A 25201-nucleotide genomic window follows, 5' to 3' on the forward strand; every position below is an offset into this window, starting at 1 on the left:
GGGAGAGCCCCGCCCCTTCCGGTTCCTTTCTCAGTCTGAACTGTCGCGAGAGTTCATCTGCCGAACGCCGGAAGCCGCTAGTCGCTCCACCGCGACCTTAGGGGCGGGCTCGGAGGCTGAGGGAACCTAAGCTGCTCTCGGCTCGTTCGGCGGTGCAAGATGGCCGACATCTCTCTGGACGAGCTCATCCGAAAGCGAGGAGCTGCATCGAAGGGGCGGTGAGTGGCCTTTTCTCTCTTCGGGTTTCAGGGTCCTCGTCCTAGCGGGGCTTGGGGCGGAGAGGGGAGCGGCCCGGGAGCGACGCGGAGGGCCAGTCTGCGCCCGCCCCCTCCCTCAGCCGCGCTCCTCATTGGCCCGGCCGCCGCCGCCGCCGCGGGCCAGGTCGCCCGGCCGCCCACTGGCTGTGGGCGCCGTCGCTCCGGCTGGCCGGAGGAGGCTGGTGCGGCTGGCGCCGAGGAAGGGGCAGGCCTGCTGGGCTTGTGCGAGCGGCCCGCCGGGGGCGGAGCTGCGGGCGCGGACGGGACTCGCTGCCCCGCGGCCTGCCTGGCGTCCGGAGGGTCTCCCCGGCGCAGCCCCTCCTCCTCTGAGGAGACGGGCGCGGCGCCGAGGTCTCAGCGCGGCCTTCGAGTTAGGACGCCTGGAGTTTCTCGGGGAAGTGACTTGCTAAGACTCTCCGGGTCTGTTCCTGCCGAAACCGCGACCCAAAGTCAGCCCTTTAAAATTTCCCAATCCTTCTCCCGGTTCCCCGCTCTTCACACTCGCGGCCCTTTGTGAGGCGTTTCAGGCTCTCGGGGGCGCTTTGCCGCCGGTGCGCGGTCCTGTCAGCCAGCTATTAATGTTTTCCAAATGAGGGGCTTGAGGTGGAATTTGCCCGCGGCCGAGGAGAGCTCAGAGCGGGGCCGGGCGCGCTCTGAGAGTTGGCCTCAGGCTTGGGCGAGACAAACTGGCGGGACGGGGCGGCAGGCCGGCCGTTTCTTGATGACTCGCAGAGAACCCCTGTTCTGTGTCGGGGTGAAGAGTCGCGGAGCTGGTTTGCCGTTCCGTGACCCAAACTTCCTCTGGACCCTCAAAATATTGGTAGTCATTTCCAGACTCTATAGGGGCTCCAGTTCATCTGTGTGAAAGAGATGGGAAACCTGGGCCAGTGGTTTTCTAGCACACGTTAGATTAGTTCACATGTCCTTGCGGAGAAGCCAGGCTGTAAAGAAGGATGTTGTTTTCTCCCGCAGTCGTTCACTCGGCAGATGTTTATTAATACTGCCTTGTGTGGTGGCTCGAAGATGGATTCTTTTCACTGTGTGAAAAGTATCCCTCACCCTCAACCTGTACACACAGATCCGCCACAACTGCTCCCGCCCCCGCCTCATTCCCCAGCCAGCCCTTCACGAGGTTTCTGGTTCATAATGGGCACGCAGCGTTAATTTTCTCTATCCTTGTTGTGGTTGTGTTGTGTGCTCAGTCGTGTGCGATTCTTGGCGACCCCACAGGACTGTAGCCGGCCAGGCTCCTCTGGTCCATGGGATTTTCCAGGCAAGAATATTGGTTTGTGTTGCTACTTCCTCCTCCAGGGGTTCTTCCCCACCCAGGGATCGAACTAGCATTTCTTGTGGCTTCTGCATCAGCCAGCAGGTTCTTTACCACTGCGCCACCTGGGAAGCCCTCTTTCAGGTCTACCCTCTAGTAACTGGCGGGGAATTGGTACTGGGTCCTCTGGTCACGTCTGAGCCCATCCAGGTTTCACAGAGTTGCTGAACAGTTGCTGGGGCAGCCAGCTTCCCACTACCTGGGCTTCCTGCAGGCACTCCCTTAGTTCCCGACTGCAGGCAGTCTGTACCTGCGGTTGATGTTGATGTGTGCAGTGTCTTGTGTTGGGCCTTGAATGGGACTGCAGGGAAGGGAGGATGTGTGGATCCACCACAAGAGCAGAGACTGCAGCCAGGCAGACCTGGTCCCTTGGCGGGCCCCATTGTGGGGTTCTGTGCTTTTGTGGCCTGATGACCTCTGATTTAGGCATTTTGCTCGTTTGTAATAATGGTTCCAGGTAGGTGGTTGAGAAGATTAAATATGAGGATGTAAGAGTGTATGTTTTAAACTGTACCAGATAGTAAGTGTTCAGTAGATGGCTTTAAAGGAATAGAAGCCCAAATCCCTCCTTTAGGGGACATAATAAGTAAGCATTGGGGTCCTAGAGTCAGACTGCCAAGTTTCAATCCCACTTGCCATATGAAAGTTACTTAACCATGCCATGCCTCTCTTTTTTATCTGTAAAACGTGGGTAATATTTACTGGGTATTGTCAGGACTAAATGAATTAATGTATCTAAAGTACCTCAGAAAGCATCTAGTGGGTACTAAGTGCCCAGTAGATGTTAGCTCTCATCATTATTGTTAATGAAGGCTTTTAAGGAAAGAAGTAATATCCAGTCTTGAGTGTGAGAATATTGTGTTGCTATTTTGTAAAAATTGAATTGGGGGAAATGCAGGCAAAGAGACAGTGTGAAAGAAACTGGACCACATGCTGGGTTTGGATTAAACCTACTGGAAACTCCATTGTGCTCGCACAGCCAACAGAGAAAAACTAGATCGGGGGGTGAGGGGGTTAGGGTTCTTGTCAAGAACTGTGAAAGGTCTGAACAGATGGTATTTCCTACAGTAAATAAATACTGTTCTACTTGCTTCTTAGAAGAAATCTCTTTACTGGCACCTTGGTGTAGTATAGGGATGTCACAGAGACAACTTTGTGCTTAATAATTTAGGAAGAGCCTATGACCATCTCAGAAAACTTCTTTTCTTAAAGGAAATAGCAAAGGACTGAGCCTCTGCAAGTGTAAATAACCCCTTCTCAAAAGTCGTGGAATGTGCTTTGTTCTTTAGAACAGCTATTCTGTTTTGTCTTCATTGTACTGTGTAAGTCAAGAAAGGTGTCATTACCATCATTATTATTTGGCCCTCAATTAATCATCAGAAAGTTCTTTGATTAACATGAGATTCAAGAAAGTGGGGAATTATTTTATGATACTTCATCCAGGCTGTGGTGAGGTGCTGTCCTTCCCCCAACACAGCATGTCTCTATTGGTTTCAGTTGTTCAAGACCCATAGATGAGTCTCCTCAGGTAGCACTGGGCACCAGCTGCAGTGTGGGCCTGCCTCTCTTGTCAGTTTCTTCCTTTGGATGTAATTGGTTAGTCAAGTCACCCTCCTCTTTGGTTTGCTTAGTTCAACCGTCAGAGGATAGCTGTCACTGCTTCCATGCAGGTAGATGATGACCGGCAGTCTTAGTGGGGAAGTTGGGCCTAGAGTGTGCTGGAGGTGAGTGGCTCTGAGCTGGATACAAATATGGAGAATCCTTGGAGCTGTGGGGAGAGGAGGTTAGGGAATTTTCCAGTTGAAACCAGGGCTCTGCTCCCATACTCTCTGCTGGTTTCCTATTGAAATAAGGTAAAAGAAATTAGACCTAAAACAAAGAGGAGGGAAATGAGTTGTTACATTAGCTTGGAAGAGAAGAACTATAATTTAAAATGAAACATCGGCACAAAGGTAAGGGGATCCTGTCTTGTTTTTCCTTGTGTCTCTAAAGCACATAGTTCAGAATTAACCCTCAGTAATTGTTAGAACTAAACTCTATTTTCTAAGATGACCTCAACACACACATTCTAACCCAGAGACCCCATGGGTTAAAATCCACTTTGAACAATTCAGGGTCCCTCCAAATCCTTTGGACTGGACATCTGTCCAGAGCCAGGGGCCACTGTGCCCTCCACAGGCAGATCCAAGAGGGTGAGGCATTCTTAGCCCCAGACAGACCTTCCCTGATCATGTGTCTGCCAGGTTCCAGTGGAGGAGGGGTGCTGGGGGAGAGGGCTTAGGCTCCAGTAAGTGTCTGCTCTCTTGCCCACACTGCTCTTCCTAGGACCTGGTAGAGTACCTGGTGAGCGCCTGGAAGCAGTGCACAGTTGCCCTGTTACAGGTATCATGAGGCAGGGCAGTAAAAACACTCCTCTCTCTCCCTCCCAAATGTTTACTGGGGCCAAAAACCCAGAATGTGTTCAGGAACATCAGATAGTCTGCAGTGGGAAGGGAGGCTGCAGTCTGTGGGAGACAGACTGGGGGTTCCACTGAGGGGTTGCACTTTTTTTAGGGAGTCCTTAGCAGTTATTGGAGCCAGGAGGGGAACAGAATTGGCTCAATGTTTTAGAGACCTGCTCCTAGCAGGAACGTTTACTTGAAAAGTTCCTGATGACTAATGCCTGCCATATAAGCAGTACCGCTGCCTGCTGGGATGAATAGCTGTCTTCTCACGCAGGGAGAGGAGCAGTGATTAGAAAAATCCTGAACACTGAAACCCCCCTAAAGCTGCTCATGAAAGGAGTTGAGAAGTGATGTAACCAGGGAACCGAATATATGTAATTGAGGGAAAGTAGCTTATTTAGGCTCCTACATCCACAACTGTATCACCTCCCTCCTGAAAATTTACCTTTTGTGCTCTTCAAGTAGATAAAAATAGCAGCATGGGCCATCACGGTGGCATTTCTTGCCAGACAAGGAGTATGGTGTATGGGTCTCTGGTGAGCCCACCATCCTTAGTGTGTGTGTGTTCACCCTCTGGTCACTAGAGGGTGCACTCTGTCCCTGGATGTAACTGGTGTTCTCATTTTTTTTCTTAGTTTGAGGACAGTATTCACCCTTCCTTAACTTTTCTAGTCTTGTTCGTTGTTTTTGACCCATGCTTGATTTATTGGTATTTTAACTAGGTGTGGTGGTGGTGGTGGTGGTTTTGTTGCTAAGTTGTGTCCAATTCTTGGGACCCCATGGACTGTAGCCCACCAGGCTCCTCTGTCCATTGGATTTCCCAGGCAAGAATACTGGAGTGGGTTGCCATTTCCTTTTCCAGGGGACCCAGGGATCAAATTAGCATCTCCTGCATTGTAGGTGGATTCTTTACCGACTGAGCCACCAGAGAAACCCTTAATTAGGTATCAGATCAGTCGCTCTGTCGTGTCCGACTCCTTGCGACCCCATGAATCGCAGCACGCCAGGCCTCCCTGTCCATCACCAACTCCCAGAGTTCACTCAGACTCAGGTCCATCGAGTCAGTGATGCCATCCAGCCATCTCATCCTCTGTCGTCCCCTTCTCCTCTTGCCCCCAGTCCCTCCCAGCATCAGAGTCTTTTCCAATGAGTCAACTCTTCGCATGAGGTGGCCAAAGTACTGGAGTTTCAGCTTTAGCATCATCCCTTCCAAAGAAATCCCAGGGCTGATCTCCTTCAGAATGGACTGGTTGGACCTCCTTGCAGTCCAAGGGACTCTCAAGAGTCTTCTCCAACACCACACTTCAAAAGCATCAATTCTTTGGTGCTCAGCCTTCTTCACAGTCTAACTCTCACATCCATACGTGACCACAGGAAAAACCATAGCCTTGACTAGACGAACCTTTGTTGGCAAAGTAATGTCTCTGCTTTTGAATGTACTATCTAGGTTGGTCATAACTTTCCTTCCAAGGAGTAAGTGTCTTTTAATTTCATGGCTGCAGTCACCATCTGTAGTGATTTTGGAGCCCAGAAAAAGAAAGTCTGACACTGTTTCCACTGTTTCCCCATCTATTTCCCATGAAGTGGTGGGACCGGATGCCATGATCTTCGTTTTCTGAATGTTGAGCTTTAAGCCAACTTTTTCATTCTCCACTTTCACTTTCTTCAAGAGGCTTTTGAGTTCCTCTTCACTTTCTGCCATAAGGGTGGTGTCATCTGCATATCTGAGGTTATTGAGATTTCTCCCGGCAATCTTGATTCCAGTTTGTGTTTCTTCCAGTCCAGCATTTCTCATGATGTACTCTGCATGTAAATTAAATAAACAGGGTGACAATATACAGCCTTGACGAACTCCTTTTCCTATTTGGAACCAGTCTGTTGTTCCATGTCCAGTTCTAACTGTTACTTCCTGACCTGCATACAGATTTCTCAAGAGGCAGGTCAGGTGGTCTGGTATTTCCATCTCTTTCAGAATTTTCCACAGTTTATTGTGATCCACACAGTCAAAGGCTTTGGCATAGTCAATAAAGCAGAAATAGATGTTTTTCCTGGAACTCTCTTGCTTTTTCTATGATCCATCAGATGTTGGCAATTTGATCTCTGGTTCCTCTGCCTTTTCTAAAACCAGCTTGAACATCAGGAAGTTCATGGTTCACGTATTGCTGAAGCCTGGCTTGGAGAATTTTGAGCATTACTTTACTAGCGTGTGAGATGAGTGCAATTGTGTGGTAGTTTGAGCATTCTTTGGCATTGCCTTTCTTTGGGATTGGAATGAAAACTGACCTTTTCCAGTTCTGTGGCCACTGCTGAGTTTTCCAAATTTGCTGGCATATTGAGTGCAGCACTTTCACAGTATCATCTTTCAGGATTTGGAATAGCTCAACTGGAATTCCATCACCTCCACTAGCTTTGTTCGTAGTGATGCTTTCTAAGGCCCACTGGACTTCACATTCCAGGATGTCTGGCTCTAGGTCAGTGATCACACCATCGTGATTATCTGGGTCGTGAAGATCTTTTTTGTACGGTTCTTCTGTGTATTCTTGCCATCTCTTCTTAATATCTGCTGCTTCTGTTAGGTCCATACCATTTCTGTCCTTTATTGAGGTCATCTTTGCATGAAATGTTCCTTTGGTATGTCTGATTTTCTTGAAGAGATCCCTAGTCTTTCCCATTCTGTTGTTTTTAAAGCTCAAATCACATTATAGCTCTATAATTTGAAATAGTTACTCTCCTTGAATTTGTTTCCCCATCTATAAAATGTGGATAATCTAATTCTCAGAGTTGTGAGGGTTAAAGGAGGTGAGGCAAAGTTTATGGATCTGCAGTTAAGTGCTCAAAACGATTCGTTGAGAGTGCTTCCATTGTAAAATCTTTTCATAAACCGTAGTAGCCAGTTGCCCCTTATTTGGCCATGGTAGACATTGCTTATCAAGCACAAACTCCTGTGAATTCTCAGTACTGACATTTTAAACAGCCATTACAGTTTATCAGAGAAGGGAAATTGTTAAGGAATATGAGTAAATTAAGGTTGCAGAGACCTAATCTCCCTTGCTCCTCCTACTGCAAAGGTTTACTGTTCAGACCCAGTTGGAATGAACCAGAAAACTTTGAATCTGCCCCTTTCCTCATCTTTTGTCCAGGGATATGAATTTTGTTTTCAAGAATCTCATTGTTTCTTTAATTATTCAAAATAGTTGCTTTCAACAGCTTTTTCTTTTCCTTTGTTTCTTTTTTTTGGTAGTAATGTTTAATTGATTGGTGAAATTGGGTAACTAGATTTTTTGAAAGCATAATTTATGCCACGGGGTCTAGATTTGCCCAGTTTTATGGTGTGGTAAGATCATTTGGCCACCTGATGGAAAGAACTGACTCATTGAAAAAGACCCTGATGAAAAAAAAAAGAAAAGAAAAAGACCCTGATGCTGGGAAAGATTGAAGGCAGGAGGAGAAGGGGACAGCAGAGGGTGAGATGGTTGGATGGCATCACCAACTTGATGGACCTGAGTTTGAGCAAGCTCCAGGAGCTGGTGATGGACAGGAAGGCCTGGCGTGCTGCAGTCTATGCGGTCGCAGAGTGGGACGTGACTGAGCAACTGAACTGAACTGAAGATCATGGTGTATTACATGATAAGATCACCGCACCTCCTATAGTTATAAATATCAGGAGCCTGTGGTAGGGGTACCCTGGTGATGAGAGAAGACAGATGAAGATAGGAGATCTTCATTCAGGACCTGCTCACATTTGTATGTGGATGTGTCTGACCCCTCCTGTGTGGTGGACCTGGTCATCAGTGATGCCTTCGTTGTCAGCGTTTATGTAGCTTGGTTCCCTTTGTAATGTCCACTCAGTCAGAGACCAGCTGCTTTCTCTTCTAGAAGGCCTTTCCTGAAGTGCCTGCAGTTCAACAAGACCCTTGTGGGTCCACTTTTTGGGTAAGGACCAGAGGGGCCCCTGTGCCATGGCTCTGTGGGTGCCCTCTCTCAGCTGGGAGAGCAACTGGTGGCCAGGATCCTAGGGCACAGTTGAGGACTGCCTTTGCAGAGGCAGTCTTCTCTAGGAGAAGCCCTTCCAGGGCAGCCATCCTTTCTCCCATCTTAACTCCCCTGAGGCTTGGAGTAGGAAAGAGGGAAGCTTGAAATCTGTTATTGGAAAGACTGTGCTCTTTGATTTGGTTTCTCCCCTATAAGGTGGACCTGATGGCAGGTAATCTCAGAGATGGTGAGCCTAAAAGGAGAAGATAAGATAGAAGCCCTGTGGATCCCTGACAGAGCTCTTAGAGCCTTTGTCGTTCCCCTGGGGCATTATTGATGTGGAGGAGGAGACACAGGATCTACCCTCAGAAGCTCTTAGTCATGTGGGAGATGCAGGCTTGTAAAAATCTTTGTGATGCTGCATGGTAAGTGCTTTGATAGAAGCTTTGTCCAGTGTTTTGAGGGCTCCAAGAGCAAAGAAGCTGCAAGCTGTGGGCTGTTGGGGGTCCTTTCCATATTTGGAAAAGGTCCGTCTAGTCAAGGCTATGGTTTTTCCAGTGGTCATGTATGGATGTGAGAGTTGGACTGTGAAGAAAGCTGAGCGCCAAAGAATTGATGCTTTTGAACTGTGGTGTTAGAGAAGACTCTTGAGAGTCCCTTGGTCTGCAAGGAGATCCAACCAGTCCATCCTAAAGGAGATCAGTCCTGGGTGTTCTTTGGAAGGACTGATGCTAAAGCTGAAACTCCAGCACTTTGGCCACCTCATGTGAAGAGTTGACTCAATTGGAAAAGACTCTGATGCTGGGAGGGGCTGGGGGCAGGAGGAGAAGGGGACGCCAGAGGATGAGATGGCTGGATGGCATCATGGACTCAATGGACATGAGTTTCAGTGAACTCCAGGAGTTGGTGACGGACAGGGAAGCCTGGCGTGCTGCGATTCACGGGGTCGCAAAGAGTTGGACACAACTGAGCGACTGAACTGAACTGAGGATGTCCTTTGACACTACTCTTTCCAGAAATCTTGGAAGGCTGCCCATAGCCCACAGACCTTGGCCCTTCCTCTCCTAGAGTGGGAGCATGCTGATTATTTGTTGATCTGTATGTCCCATCTGCTCCACCCCACCCCATAGTTTGGCATCCCGTTCCTCACTGTGCTCCTTTTGGTACCCAAGGCCTCTGCCTTCAGAGGGTTCCAGTGCTTGACGAGTGAGGAATTTCATCTGGAATGCTTTCCACTAACTCGGGTTTCATCTGGATGTGCATGTAAATGTTGATCCAAATCTTTTTCCCACGTTTTATGAGTAGACTTTCAGTAGTAGACCCTGGTCTGAACCGACAACCTGTTGCTTTTCTTTGATGGGCATCATCAACAGATACAGGGAGTTGAAAGCATTTTAAAAAACACCAAACAAATCTCAGTGGAGGCCTTACCTGCCATTTGGTCCTGGGGACAGGGCTTTGTTACAGAGTTTCTCCATAAATACCAAGGGCCCCTCTGTAGCTACAGTTTTCTGTGCTTACCACAGAGCATAGCCTCACTATTTCCCATGGCTTCACAGGCTACAAAGCCTAGGGTAGCCCATTTCAGGGACGAATAGATGCTCCTGCTGCACACAGCTGTTTCCCTCTCCCTGACGGTGCTTACTGGTCTCCCTAAACACCTCATTCCTTTGGGCCTTGCTTTTTCTAGCACCTCAGTCTCCCAGAGACTACATGGGAAAACAGAGCAGGGATGCACAAGCAGTCCCACCCACCTTCAGCCTAATCTGATCGATTCTGTAAATGACCCCTTCCACTCTCCCACCTGTTTTTTGTGTAAACCCACTGGAAAGTACTTAAATCCTAAAGTAATTTGTCGATTTTCAAAGTAAAATGGTACTGTGCATCACTGCTTTAGGTCTGGCTCTGGCCTGTTAGAAGCAGCAGGTATTTTTCCGCTGTGCTTGGATAACAAGGTGAAGGTCCAGATTTTCTTTTACTGGTGCTAGGAAGACTCACCTTTGGGTGTGCTTCTGCTCTTAGCAGAAGAGCTGAGAAAGTCTCGCTCCAGCTTCCAGCTGAGGAAGCATGAGGCAGTAGGAGAACCCAGAGGCTTGCCGGTGATGAAGAATGCCTCCTGGGAGGCTTGGGCTGTGATGTGGGACATGATGCAGGAACTTGTTTATTCAGCAGTTTTGCCTTAAACTCCAGGCCAGAGAGTCTCAGCACTGCTATCCTCCAGGATCACCTGTGGAGTGAAAAATGCATATGCCCAGGCCTTTACACAAATTTTGGACTCAGTAGCTCTGGAGTAGGGTTTGGAGAGCTGTATCTTTTTGTTTTCTTTCTTGCCTTTATTTTTTTAAAGAGAGAGCTGTATTTTTAAGAAGCTCCTTAGATGTTTCTGATACTGAGCCAGGTCTGAGCAACATTTACAAAGCACGGGGCTCTGAAACAGGAGTGATCCCCATCTGCCCCTTCCCTCCCAGTCCAAGGTGGGGAAAGAAAAGAACAACACAAACAGTCGTGATAATAGGCACAAAGGAGGGCTGTCTTGGAAGGATCAGAGAAGGTTTCCCAAAAAGGAGATGTTGCTTTGGGAGTCTGTGTCCCCAGGCAGGGCACCTGCCACAGGAGGAGTGTATGTGTGGCTGGAGGCTTGTGGTGGTGTGGGCAGGTGGGGTGAAGCAGAAGCCCGCAGACCCCCTGGAGGACTTTAAGGATTGTACTTGAAGGGCTCTTCTGTTTACTCTAAAGTCATTGAAGAGCCAACAAAGGAGCCCCAGAAGAGAATGGGGCTTATTTAATGGAGTTTTGTTCCTTTCCAATTTTAAGTTTCTGAACTTCATGTTTTTGTTGTGTCAGAGTGTAATAAATATATATTTGGTCTTTGTCCCTGGCATACAGTTTCTAAAACCCTTGGAATTTCCTGAGTGGTAAGGGCGTTAGGAGCATCTTTTGTTCTAATGAGGCAGCTCTCAGTGGGCCCCTGGATTGCTTCAGGACAGAGGCTGGCCTCCAGAAAGATGGAGGCCTGCTTAGCTTGTTGAAACTTGCAACTCCACCCCCACTCTCTGCCCTGGACCTCCAGGGAGAAAAGAGGATCTAGAGATTAAGCGATTATCATCTGTGGCCAGTGATTTAATCAATTATGCTAGGTAATAGAACCTCCATAGTCACCCTTATACAGTTGAGTTTGAAGAAATTTTGGGTTGATGAACATATCCATGTGCCAGGAGGGTGGTGTTACCATACCCTTTCTCCATACAGTGCCTTATACATCTCTTCTATTTGGCTGTTCTTGAGTTGTATCGTTTGTAATAAATTGGTAATAATAATAAGTAAAGTGTTTTCCAGAGTCCTGTGAGCTACCCTAGCAAATTATCTAACTTCAGGGGAGGGTCCTGTGAACCCTCCATTTTATAACCTTTGTCAAATGAACAGGAAGCCTAGGACTTGAAATTGTTCTCTGAAGTGAGGGCAGTTTTGTGGGACTGAGCCTTTAACCAGTGGAGTCTGTGCCAGCTCTAGGTAGGTAGTGTCAAAATTGGGCTGTCAGACACCCAGTTTGTATCTCGAGAGTTGGAGAATTTGTTGGCATGTGGAAAAATCCTACACATTTGAAGTCACAGTGTTATGAATAGAAACAGTTCAGGCAGTGGTTATTTTTCTTTTCTTCCAAGTCTTTATGTTTTTATTAGACCTCAGACTCCGAGACAGACCCATGTATTGACTTTCTTGGTCCCAGCCCATTGGGGGTGTCTACCTGCCCTGGAGACATGAGACTGTCATAGGCCAGCTGGGCGCCCTTTGTTGATCATTGAACCTCTCTAAGCCTGTGTCTTCCACTGTAAAATGGGCATAATACTGCTTGCTTCACAGGGTGTTGAGAGGGCTGATGGAGAACAAGGAATGAAAGAATTTTGGAAACTAAAGTTAGTCTTTCGCTGTGTGGGTTTACGATATCTGGGAAATATTCTTATTTCATTTGGTATTGTTTAGAGGTTATTATCCATGATAGTGTCTCAAAACACCTGGTCTGGGGTGCAAAGCAGTCTTGCCTAATGATAGAAACCACCAGGCCCTCCTCCCTTTGTTTACCATGCAGACTTAAAAGGCATAAAACTGTGAAAGAAGTCTCTGTATAGACTGAATTGTTTCCTCTAAGAGGAAGCAGCTTTCTGGTTTCTCCAGGACCTCCTTTGTTCCCAGTATTACCACGACTCTACTACTACCACAGGCTACTGTTGATATCCAGATCTTCTTAATATTGCAGTTTTTATTTGCAGGCTCAATGCCAGACCAGGAGTGGGAGGTGTCCGATCGCGTGTTGGGATCCAACAGAGCCTTCTTAGCCAGCCAGCACGCACAGCCACCTTCCAGCAGAGGTTTGATGCCCGGCAGAAAATTGGCCTCTCAGATGCCCGCCTCAAGCTGGGAGTCAAGGATGCCCGGGAAAAGCTTTTGCAGAAAGATGCTCGGTTCCGGATCAAAGGGAAAGTGCAGGATGCCAGAGAGATGCTGAACTCGCGCAAGCAGCAGAGCACAGTGCCCCAGAAGCCCCACCAGGTTGCTGATGCCCGGGAGAAAATCAGCTTGAAGCGGAATTCCCCTGCTGCCTTCATGAGCCCACCCATTGGGACAGTGACCCCTGCTCTGAAGCTCACTAAAACCATCCAGGTAGGTTGAGACTCCTGCCAAAAACTCCTCGAAACCAGTAACAACTGTGGAATCAGGCAGAGACCAGGTGTGTTTAAGCAAAATGACAGTCCCCCCAACTGTTTGAAGAGTAACTATATGTGGAGGCAAGATATCATCTCAGTTTTGTGTAAAAGAAAATGGGTGGGGTGGTGGTGGGGATTTGTCCAGAGAAATTAAGTGACTTTCCAGGTGAAATAGTGGTAGAGGGAAGAGAGAGGAGAGGACAGACTAGTTGAGCTAGTGCTGTGTGCAGACACTGAATATTTATTCCTCATGCAACCCCAGTTATTACCACAGTTTATCAAAGGAGAATCTAAGTCTCAAAGATGTGAATCTTTGTGCACAGTTACACAGCTGGTCAGTGGACGCATCAGGATAGAAGCCCTGTCAGACCTGGCTCTTAATGCAGAGTCCTGGCCACCTGCAGAGCCACTGCCCCAAAGGGAATAGAAACAGTATCATTTAATCTTCACAGCAACTTTGGTAATAGGAACTACTGAAGCAGTGAACATTTATTAAGCCAGGTTCATTGAGCCCTGCAGGTACATTGTTACATGATCTCTGGGATGATGAGTCTTCCTGTCGCTTTCCTGCTTTGCGAATGAGGCACTCTGTAGGACCTTTTACTACAGACCAAAACTGAATGCCCACCATATTAAAGTTCATTTATCCCCTACTTGTAGAGAACGCATGTAGGCCAAGTGGGATGAATTATGACCACTGGGTGTTTCTAGGTTCCACAGCAGAAGGCCATGGCACCAATTCATGCTCATCCTGCTGGAATGAGGATCAATGTCGTCAATAACCACCAGGCCAAACAGGTGGAGTGTGTGTGTGTGTGTGTGTGTGTGTGTGTGAGAGAGAGAGAGAGAGACTGCCCACAAGTGTGTGTTTTGATGTGATCTTCCAAGTGGATTAACTGAGGCCTGGCCCAGGGTTCCAATTTGAAGAGTTGGAGGTTGACACTTTGCAGTTTATGAGTTTTGAGAAGAAATTTCTTGAATGCATAGAAGCAGAGAGGCATGTTGAAAATCTTTTTATTTTTTTAAAGTAAAAGTAGTGTGTGCTTACTATAGAAAATTAGCAAAACAGAAAGATTGGGGGGGATGGGGGTAGTTCTTATACTATGGCTCTCCATAGTGAGCCCCTGTTGAAATTCTGCCCTGAATTCTTCCTGTGTTTTTCTTGTTTGTGTGTGTGTATATGTGAGAGAGATTATTATTTATTTAATGCATAGCTGTAGTTGTGATTATGTTATTATCCAGTTTCATATTGTTCTGTTTTCACTTTATAACTCAAGCATTTTTCTGTGGTTCACATTTACTGTAAACATTTTAATAACTGCTTGATCCATTGAGTAGACATTTAGTTGACTTCAACCATTTTCCTGTAATTTTCACTGTTAGACATCCTTCTATGAACATCTTGGAGGATAAAGCTCTTTCTACAGTTTTAGTTTATTTCTATAGACCAGATTACCCGGCACAGACTTTCTAAGCCAAAGGATATAAACAGGCATTTTAGGGATCCTTAATAGATATTGCCCACTTGTAGAAAGGTACTTCTGATGTACCTGAAATTTCACAGCTTTTTCATTTGGCTCTTACGGGCAGGGAGCCTGCCAGAACTGAGCCCCAGTCACCCAGGCCAGTTTGCCCAGGCACTCCACATGTACATACTTCTCCCTACGCCTTGCTTAATTACTCCAGCTCTCATCTCCCTGCTGTCCTTACTCCAAATGTCTGCTGAGAGCGTGCATGCTACATTAGCATGTATTTTTTTATTTTCAGAATTTATACGACCTGGATGATGATGACGATGTTATAGCTCCCATTCCTACTAAACAGATGAAATTTGCAGCCTCAGGCAGCTTTCTCCACCACATGGTATGTCATCTTACATTCTTCTTAACACTCTGTGTGTGTCTGATCAGGTGCATGGGAGATGTGGTGGAGAGTAGGATCTTTCAATTCAGAGATATTTCCTTATTTGGGTCCTAAGATTATTAGAACCGGAACTAATCCAGCCCCTGGTTTTTATAAATGCTGAGGCTTAGCATGTCAGCGGACTTGTTCAAGATCCAACAGACAGTGAAATGCAGACTTTAGTTCCCAACTGCTGTGTTTGGAGACTTCAGGGGAAATGTGAGTGATCCCACAGGACAGAATCACATTTTATTTCCTTTAGGGCAGGACATTCTGCTGGTTCCCTTCCTTCCGTGGTCATCAGCTCTGGCCCCATCCTTGAGTCTGGATTCCATTGGTTGATGTGTTAGCAAGAATAAACTGAACCTTTCCTGAAAGCTCCACCAGGTGCCGCCTGCGTGGAGGGAAAGTTTGATGGATGTTCTGCCATGCAGAGAAGGAAAGAAAGCGGTATATCTGGGAACATCAGGGAGCTCTGCACTGCTTGGCTCAGTGCATGGAACCAAATCACACATAGGAGGCGAGAGGGTACCCACGCTAAAGACATGGGTACCCATGCCTTTATTTGGTCTTCAGGCACCCAAAGACTCAGTTTTAGTCACTGCACTGAATATGTGGACCAATTTCTTGGTTACCCTTGAAGCTCTTAACTTTGAAATGTGAAGCTGAATGATGCCAGTTTGTTACAAAGGGGCTGAGCCTTTCTAGTCATTAGAGTGTTTGTGTCTGTTACCAGGGCGGCTGTCAGCTAACTGTTAGTTAGTGGCTAACCCTAATTGGAAAAATCTGTTTATATTAACTTACTTAAAAATGAGTTCCCTCTCTCCCCACCCTGTGAGATGGGTACTGTTACTACCCCTATTATATGGACTAGGAGTTAGACACAGAGAGGTTAAATAAATCTGCTCAGCTTGTAAGTAGTGGATCTAGGATTTAAGCCTCAGCAATCTGGCTCCCAGGCCATGTTTTAACCACTGCACTCTGCTGGCTCTTGAAACTCAGGAAACAGCTTGAGAAGTGTGGGATCCACACTGAGTCACCTGGGTTGGGAGAAGCTGGTGAATTAACTCTGTTCCATCATCTGTCTCTCTGGCCGCTGCATTCCTCCTTTCTCCATGAATCAATGCCTGGTAGACTGTCCTCAGTCAGCAAGACCACTAACCGCTTCTGCCTCACACATTTTTTTTTCTCCAGACACATTAAAACCAGGCACTTCGCTGGTTTATATTTCTAAAGGATCACTTCCCCAGTTAAGGGTAGCAGGGGAGGGAGGGAGGGAACGGTTTCTGCTGATTTGCACGTGCTGACTCTGCTAGCCTGCACCTGACCATCTGGGAGCTGCAAAGGTGAGCTGCTTGTGGTTCCTCTATATGACTAGAACAGGTACCAAAAAGCGGGGGTCTGGGCCTTCTTCAGAGTAACTTCCTAGTCCCAGCCAGCCCATGGTGATAGAAGCATATCTGGGAATGAACTTGACTCCAAGCTTTTGGACTGTAACTCCAGATTGTAGGTTTTTATCAAATCTAAATGGTATGACTGAGCTGTGGCTTCTGTTCGGGAACTGCCTGGATGCTTCTTGCCAAGGGCTCCCTACATTGGAACGTGGCTTCTGTGAGCACGTGTGCAGTCTACTTTTTTCTCCTCCTGTCCCTTCCCTGGCAGCTGGTATCTTTCTGGCTTTAGATCAGTAATGGAACTGGGGAGGTAGGAGGCCTTGAGATTGGGGGTTGTCAGTCACCTAGGGTATCTGGGTCCCTGGCTTCTCAGATTGCTGTCTGCCTCTTTGTTTAGGCCGGGGTGAGCAGTTCCAAGCTGTCCATGTCCAAGGCCCTTCCTCTCACCAAAGTGGTTCAGAATGATGCGTACACTGCTCCTGCTCTCTCCTCCTCTGTTCGGACAAAAGCCTTGACCAACATGTCCCGGACGTTAGTGAACAAGGAGGAGCCCCCCAAAGAGCTGCCGCCTGCAGAGGTAAGGTGAAGGCGAAGGAGAAGTGTTCACACTAGTCAAGAGTTAACCTGAGCTGGGTGGGCAGTGTGCATCTCCTTGGGTCCTCATAGTGCCTCTGGGAGGTAGGTGTTGCCACCTCTGTCTTACAAATGAGCAAACCAAGATCCAGTAGACCCCGCCCTCAGAGAGCCCACAGGCAAGCCAGTAGGGAAACAGAGCTGCAGATAGAGCACTGTGTCTGCCACAGCACAGAGCTGCCAGGAGCACCGATGAAAGAGCCTCTCATTCCACCGGGGATACAGGAAGGCTTTAAGGAGAAAGTGCCATTTGAGCCGGATGGTTCTTGAAACACGAGTGGCATTCTGTGCAGAGGTTCAGGCCTGGAAGGGCCTGGAATATTTGGGAAACATGAGAAGTTCCATTCCTTAGCATAAGTTGACTGGGACATGATTAGAGGGGCCCAGCTGTGGTAGGAAACTCTCCATAGAGGTTTCCTCTGGGCCTTCCTGGTCGTTTGCTGAAATGAGTTCTGCCGTTTGAGCACAGCTGTTGTCTGGTAACTTCTGGTAACGTTCTTCTATCTGTGGCAGCCTGTCCTCAGCCCTTTGGAAGGCACCAAGATGACCGTGAATAATCTGCACCCTCGAGTCACCGAGGAGGACATTGTTGTGAGTACTGTGGCCTGCCAGAATTTCAGATCTCAAGCCACTTCTGTTCCAAGGGTCCCCAAGACCACCCCCAGGTTAGCTGATTGTCTAAGAGGACTCACAGGGCTTAGCATAGAGTTGTGTCCAGGCTGAGATGCATTACAGGATGCAAAGCAAAATCAGCAGAGGGAGACAACTTGTGGAGGAAAAGCTAGAGGATAGCAGACTCAAACTTCTGGAGTCCTCTCCTAGGGGAGTCACACAGGATGCACTTACTCCCCCAGCAGTCAGTTGTAAAGACCAGGGAAGCTCATTAGAGACTCAGTCCCCAGAGTTTTTCTCAGGGACTAATCACATATGCACCGTCTGCCTGCCACATACCAAAATTCCAGACACAGAAGGAAATCAAGTGTTTGGCAGGAAGCACATTGTTGGCACAATTTAGTTGCAAGTTGCTACTCTTACCAGTTATGGTGATGAGCGCCCTCCCAGAATCCAAGATCCCAAACGTGAGCTAAGGGTCAACTTTGGAAGCAGGACTTCCAAAGGAGAACAGGCAGGCCAGATATGTTAACCCTTTTTCCTCATAGCCTGTAAACCAGAGCCAGAGGAATTCCCTGGTGGCCAGTGGTTAGGACTCGGCATTTTCACTGCTGGGGCCTGGGTTCAATCCCTGCTTGGAGAACTAAGATCCCACATACTGCACAGCATGGCCTAAAGTAGATCTTTAAAAACAATAATAATAAAATTAGGATCACACTTAGTATTCAGTTTTGTGTCTTGGTTTTGATATGTACCATTTTCCCTTTTATTGTTGGAAATCTTTTCAACGACGTTTTCACAGATCTTCCCTTTGTCCTCATTACAACCTTGTGAAGGCAGTTGCAGGTGAAGAAATGGTGTGGTTGTTAGTTAGCCTTTGCAGTCTGTGTCCATACTGTGTTCCCTCTCTGACTTCAGTCTCTTCATCTGAGAAGTGAGGGATGGGAGTAAAGGATGATGACGACACGTGTACAAAGCACTGCCTTGAAAATGGTTTCAGTTGAAACCCCTCAATCTTGCCAACCAGGATAATTGGTCACCCTGCATTGAACTGCGGAATTTTGTTTCTGATTCCCGGGTGATATATTAACCACTCTTTGTCCATCCATGTGGACATCCACTGGAGTCCTACATGTCCATCCATTTTCATGACACAGCACTCTTGACAGAAATACCATATTCCATAACTATTACCCTTGTTGAGGAAGTGGGCACTGAGGCAGGAGGACTTTGGGGGTGACTTGGAGTCATAGGGATCACAAGGCCCAGCACAACTCGTCCATCTGGCCCCAGATTGAGGCTTCTGGATGTCCCAGGAATACTACCTGACATGGAGCCTTCCTGAAATCTTGGCTGCTTGGCATGTTCAATCAGAGTGAAGCCACCTGTCAACCCAGAGCCCTGTCTGAAATGTGTGAATTGCAGGCAGGGAGAACAACAACCTGAAATTCTTTCCCAACCCAAGCCCTCTTGCTTTTCATAGGAGCTTTTTTGTGTTTGTGGAGCCCTGAAGCGTGCTCGGCTGGTCCATCCTGGGGTAGCAGAGGTGGTGTTTGTAAAGAAGGACGATGCCATCACCGCGTATAAGAAGTACAACAACCGGTGTCTGGATGGTAAGTCAGAGAAAGCAGCCTCCTCACCTCGATGCTCCTTGCCGCTCACAGCAGGCCTTCGGGGGAAGCCCTCCTCTGGGACGAGTGGGTGGACATCTACCTAGTGCTTTAAACTCTCCAGGGCCTCCTGTGTACTAAGAATAAGCAGTGATGTTTTGTTTTCAATTGAAGTGTGGTTGATTTACAATGTTGTGTTAGTTTCAGATATACAGCACAGTGATTCAGTTATATATATCTTCTTTTTCAGATTCTTATCCCTTAAAGGTCATTACAAAATACTGAGAATAGTTCCCTGTGCTATACTATGCAGTAGATCCCTTGTTGGTTATCGCAGCCTTTGCCTTTTGATTGTATTATTTAATCCATTTACATACATTTTATGTGGCCTTTTTGCATTGTATAAGTATTTTTTAGTGTAGCATTTTAGTTCCTTTAATGATTTTTTCCACTATATTTTTTGAGTCACTTTCTTTTCTTAATAGTTGCTCAAGGATTTATAGTATATATTGTAGGTTATCAGAGTCTATTTCACATTAATATTAATGTAGCCACAATGAAATTTAGAAATGTTACTCCAATAAGGCTCTATTCCCACTTTCCCCTTTTTTTGTGCTGTTATTGTTATACTTACTACATAAAATGCAAAGTGGGAGTCTGGTACTTGTAAGGTTAATCTTTCATGGACAAAGTAGAAATCTGAACATACGCTTTCAAATTTTTTTTCACTTAATTTTGTACCATAAGCATTTCCCCTTTCTACTTGCTTCACAACCAGTCTGGGTTGTTTCATGCTGTGTGTACTTTCTCCCTTACTTTGATTCTGATCTCCTCCTGCACAAAGCAGGGTCTGTTGCCAGTTTGCTTCTTGACACTGTCATTACCGAAGTTTCATGGACCTCATAACCCTCATAGTCTCTGGGCTTTGCTGACACCTGACAGCCCCAGCCTTAGCTGTGAAGCCAGAGCTGCCAGCGGTGGGTGCTTTGACTCCTGATAACAAAAGTGGCAGTCCCTGTCCTTCCATGAGGAGCTGAGGGCTCATGACAGAGCTTTTTCTTTCTTGGTTTTTCAGGGCAACCAATGAAGTGCAACCTCCACATGAATGGGAACGTTATCACCTCAGACCAGCCCATCCTGCTGTAAGTTCCAAAGGCAGAGGTGCTGGGGACCATGTGGGGCTTTTCTGCTTGCTTACTGGGCGTGATCATCTCTCTGTTCTGAGGAGACACATGCTTGCATCACAGCTCCATTCCATTTCCTCTGCTCTGAGAGCAGCCAGCCGACTAGGAGGCTTAAATTTGTACAGAGTGGGTTGTTATATCATTTCTACAGGAGATTGACCCCACAGGGGCTAACTTAACTTCATTCCCTGCCTTATAATTTAGAAAGTGGAGAGCAGGCTGGTTGTGTCTCTGTTTGCATGATTGGGTGTGCATCTTCAGATGAGCAGAAAACCCCCCTCCTCATGATTGACTCTGATGGGGATTGTGCTGGGTGCTCCGCCTTATTTTGTTACACACCCAGTGTACATGCCTGGCCCAGGACTGAGGACTTTTTGAAGCCTGAGATGCAGAAAATGTCTAGATTGATATGTAAAAGGAGGTCCTTTTGAGGAGGAGACAGAGACCCAGGGAGAATATTAGGCTTGCCAACATGGGTGTAGTGAGGGGCAGGCCTGTAATAGACTTTGAAATTTAGAAAGACTGCAGTTTGAATCCTGGATATTGAATTGTGTGATTTAGATGAGTTTCTTAAACTGTGTTCCAGGATTAAGTTGTATTCTGAAAAATGTGGGTTTTATGACCTAGTGGATTTGGGAACCACTGAGCTAGACCCAGTTAAATCTACTGGGCTTCTCAAAATGTGTGATAAGCTGATGTGTGTTTGGCTATCCTTGAGGCTTAAACTTAAAAAAAAAACCCAGATCTTAGCAGGCTGCATCTCAACTTTCTGAGCAAATTTAAAGAATGGTAGGTTTGCTATAAGAAATAGGGTAAAAGGGTACGGAAAGCATTATGTTTGGTGCCTACCTTATAACAGATCTCCAGCTAATGGTGGGACCCTTCTCCACTGAAGGGGAACCTGACGAGGATTTTGACTCTTCTCTGCTCTCTACAGACGGCTGAGTGATAGCCCCTCAGTGAAAAAGGAGAGTGAGCTGCCTCGCAGAGTGAATTCTGCCCCCTCATCCAACCCTCCAGCCGAAGTAGATCCTGACACCATCCTGAAGGCGCTTTTCAAGTCATCGGGGGCCTCTGTGACCACACAGCCCACAGAATTCAAAATCAAACTTTGAGCGGGGGAGCGAGACAGCCAGAAGCGGGGGCGGAGGAGGGTGGCTCTGTTTCCTTAAACGAAAGTTGTGACCAATGGGCCGTTGGCTGGGGGCCCCCGCGTGCAGGAAGGGTCACCGGGGGTAGAAAGCCTCCTCGCTGGACGGCAGCCGCCTTTCTGTGTTGTGTTCTGCCTGTGCTCTTCTATGTGCTCACATTTCCTGTAGTGCGTTTCTTCTCTCTCCACCTCATCACCAGGGTAGACTTGTGTTGTTCAGAGTGTTTCTCCCTAAACTCAGCCCCAAATAGATTTTTTAAAATCTGAAAATGGTGCCCTAAATTCTCTGAGTGGCCTTCTTGTGGCCCCATAGAACTCGGGGCAGGGGCTATTTGAAGGATACTGCTTTCTTCAGGGTGAGGGTTTGACTCCCCTTTCTCTTTTTAAAACTTTTCAAACAAAGTAGGGAATGGAAGCCCCTGCCATCCTAATAGGAACCACATCAGCTCAAAAGCTCTGCCACTCACTCTCCTGGTCAGTGGAGATGGCCTAGGTGGGGATCAAGTCACGGGCTCCTTGTCCTCTCCCCGCAGTTGGCTCCAGACCAGTGCTTTCTGGAGAGAGCCCTGTGGTAAGGGCAGGGTGAGGCTACTGCTCTGCCAGGAAGAGTGTACCCTAGCTCTTGGTTTGGGGGACCCTACTGTCTCAGTCAACCCAGAATAAATTCTCAAGCTTACATTTCCCCTTCCCCTGAGTTGTGCCGAGTGGCCCAGCCCAGCTCTCTTGGCCTTCTGAGTGTCACTGCTGGGCAGGGCTGCCTTGTTAGCCCCCCCATTTCTCACCCAGCCTAGCACTCATCACACTTGGTTTTGGTACAAATGCCAGCTCTCTGCTAGTTGGGTTTTCAAAGGGTCTGCCTCCTGTTCTATGACACTGAGGACCTTGGGGTTGTTTGAATAGGGATGTTGGCTTGCTCCAAGATGTTTTTTCCCTGGCCTCAGGTTCATGCCATAGTCAGGGATGCTGAGAGGTGGCAGATATTCAGCAGCCACCAGAGGGCACTGTCTCCACTACTATGAGTGACCCATCCATCCATCCTGACCAGAGGGGCATTTTCCTGCCTTGACTGAGGTGGGAGGGGAGCAGGGGGCGGTGGGGAGGGAGTTGAGAGAGCGGAGCAGCCTTTGCAGGCAAGTGGACAGGTTGTCCCCTCAGTGTGCTTCCAGGCATTGGGGGCACAACTCTAGAACCAAAGGGGAAGCCCTGAATACACCAGAACAGCATTACTCCAGGGGTGTTCATCCTCAGTTTCTTGCTGGTTTGTTGGGACTGTAGAGGGAATCCAGCCTAGCAGAGCTGGCAAGTCTTGGGGAGCAAGATTCTGTAAGTAAATAGTGTAAAAGGCACAAGCCTAGAAAGTGTAGGGGGTACCTGAGACAGAGTCTTTGATGACCTACTTGGGGCCAGTCCAGCGAAGAAAAACCTGGAAACTCAAATTTCCACAGAGTTAGATCAAGCAGCAAGGACCCAGGTGTGAACTCAGCTCAGTCCTCCAGCTCTGAGGTTGCCCAGGCTTGGGAAGTCCAGGGAATGTGCCTGATGGTGGTCCACTTTCCAGTACTTTGAAGAAGGCTGCTTTTGTTCTCTTCTCCCTCTTTGAATGGGTGCAAACTGAGTTCTCTTCATCAGCTAGAAGACATTCCTCCTACACTTTCCCCTTCTTGACCCCAGAGAGTGTCCATAAGACACTAGGAGCTGGCTTCTCAGGTCTGGAGACAGACAGATCACTGCTTGGACTCTGCGTTCAGTAGGGAAGGTAACTACCCTGCCTGTATGCCTTTATCTTCCCACCGGCCCTCTGGACCTCGTCCTCTGGGTGGCTGTGTGGTCCACTGCAGGGTAGAGTCTGTTCTCCCCTGTTCTACAGGCAGGTGTCATCGTGGGAAACAGAAGAGAAGGTGGTAGGCCAGTCCTTGTGTCCCTCTCCACCTCGCACTCCCCTACATTCCCCGTCGTGTCTCTTTTTTTTCCAAAAGGAGAGGAAGAGGCATTAAGGGATGGAGGAGACTATGTGTTACTTATCCATTTCTGAATAAACGTTTGTTATTCCTACTTTTGAGCTGTCATTTCTTAAAAGGTTACGTTAAGGGGCTTCTTGGAATTTGGCACCAGAAAACAAGAGATTTGCCTCTGCTTTGCTGCTCACCAGCTATGACCTTCAGACAGTTCCTCACAGGACTCTTTGAATTTTGGTCTTCACAGTTGAGAGAATATGAGCATGAATGTCTGGGAAGGACCTAGCACAGAAACTCGGTACCTCCTGGGCCTAAAGTGCCTCACGAGTATAAGCATGGTCAACTCGAACATAGGTCTATTCATAGGGAACAGGGGAGTCGCTGCCTTGAAGTTACACTTACGGGTAAAATTTACCTCTTAGATCAACTGCGTACTAGAAAAAGTTAGTTGGTAGGTTTTTTGATTTTGTGATAAAATATACATAAAATTTATCATGTTAACTGTCTTAAGTGTAACTCAGTGGTATTAAATACATTCACAAGAGTTGTACTACCATCGCTACCATCCATCTCCAGAGCTTTTTCATCTTACGGAGCTGAAACTCTCCATTAAACACCAGCTCATTCTCCTTCCACCCTCCAAGCCTCTGGCAACTACTAGTCTGCTTTTTGTCTTCATGATTTTAACTACTTGCATAGGTGGACTCATACAATATTTGTCTTTCTCTGACTATTTTCTTGGGCTCCAAAGTCACTGCAGATGGTGATTGGATTGCAGCTATGAAATTTAAAGGACACTTGCTCCTTGGAAGAAAAGCTATGACAAACCCAGACAGCATATTAAAAAGCAGAGACATTACTTTGCCAACAAAGTTCCATCTAGTCAAAGCTATGGTTTCTCCAGTAGTCATGTATAGATGTGAGACTTGAACTATAAAGAAAGCTGAGCACTGAAGAATTGATGCTTTTGAACTGTGGTGTTGAAGAAGACTCTTGAGAGTCCCTTGGACTGCAAGGAGATCCAACCAGTCCATCCTAAAGGAAATCAGTCCTGAATATTCATTGGAAGGATTGATGCTGAAGCTGAAACTCCAATACTTTGGCCTCCTGATGCGAAATTGGAAAAGACCTGGATGCTGGGAAAGATTGAAGGCAGGAGGAGAAGGGGATGACAGAGGATGAGATGGTTGGATGGCATCACCAACTCGATGGACATGAGTTTGAGCAAGCTCTGGGAGCTGGTGATGGACAGGGAAGCCTAGCGTGCTGCAATTCATGGGGTTGCAAAGAGTCGGACACGACTGAGCAACTGAACTGAATTGACTTTCACTTAGCATAATGTCCTCAAGGTTCATCCATGTTGTAGCATGTGTCATTTCTTTTTAAGGCTAAATAATACTCTGCTGTGTGTCTATACCGTATTTTGCTTATCCATCTGTTGGACACTTGGGTTTCCATGTTTTAGCGAGTGTGAATAATTCTATGAACCTGAATGTACAAAATCTCTTCAACGACTCTGTTTTCAGCTCTTTGGGTATATACCCAGAAGAGGAATTGCTGGGTCATGTGGCAGTTCTATTTTTAATTTTTTGAAGACTCAACCATTTTGATTTCCACAGTGGCTGCACCATTTTACATTCGTTTATGGGAGGATGGAATGCAAGTATTTTATTCCTATCCTTTCCACTAAATACAACCTTGTATATTTTACATAAAACGTAAGACTGGAAGGTGGAAAGAAAAGAGACTGGCTGGGGACCCAATGAATGACTGGCATTGAGTTCCCTGGGTTTCCTTTTTGCTTCATATATGCCAAGCTGGGTGCTGAATAAGCAGACCAACAACCAACCAAAAACCCAAGTGAGGACCTGAAAAGGGATAGCTTAACAAGACTGAAAAAACTAGTGAAACACCACAGGAAAAACTGCAGCCTCACCTTCACTAGTAAATGCCAAGTTGAGTCCTAGATATGCATCCTCCTTCACTAGGCTGTACTGGGGCACCCCCAAATCTGCAGGGATGGAGTCAGAGAAGGCCAAACAGGGAGCTGGGACTTTT

At 47.1% G+C, this 25201-nt stretch overlaps 1 protein-coding gene across 2 annotated transcripts; it reads left to right on the forward strand.

Annotated features, from left to right (window-relative positions):
• Positions 1-79: 79 nt before the first annotated feature.
• POLDIP3 (DNA polymerase delta interacting protein 3) lies at positions 80-23240 on the forward strand. 2 transcript variants are annotated; one of them, XM_005901964.3, is made up of 9 exons: positions 80-218; positions 12269-12659; positions 13415-13501; positions 14471-14566; positions 16397-16576; positions 17146-17223; positions 18728-18857; positions 19930-19996; positions 20976-23240. In XM_005901964.3, the coding sequence occupies exons 1-9, from the start codon at positions 160-162 to the stop codon at positions 21151-21153; spliced, it is 1266 nt and encodes a 421-aa protein (XP_005902026.1). In that variant the 5' UTR covers positions 80-159; the 3' UTR covers positions 21154-23240. The 2 variants fall into 2 exon arrangements, with proteins under 2 accessions (XP_005902026.1, XP_005902027.1); XM_005901965.3 differs by lacking the exon at positions 13415-13501.
• Positions 23241-25201: the final 1961 nt, after the last annotated feature.

This window comes from Bos mutus, chromosome 5 (genome assembly GCF_027580195.1).
Source record: "Bos mutus isolate GX-2022 chromosome 5, NWIPB_WYAK_1.1, whole genome shotgun sequence".
In the NCBI taxonomy this organism is placed as follows: domain Eukaryota; kingdom Metazoa; phylum Chordata; class Mammalia; order Artiodactyla; family Bovidae; genus Bos; species Bos mutus.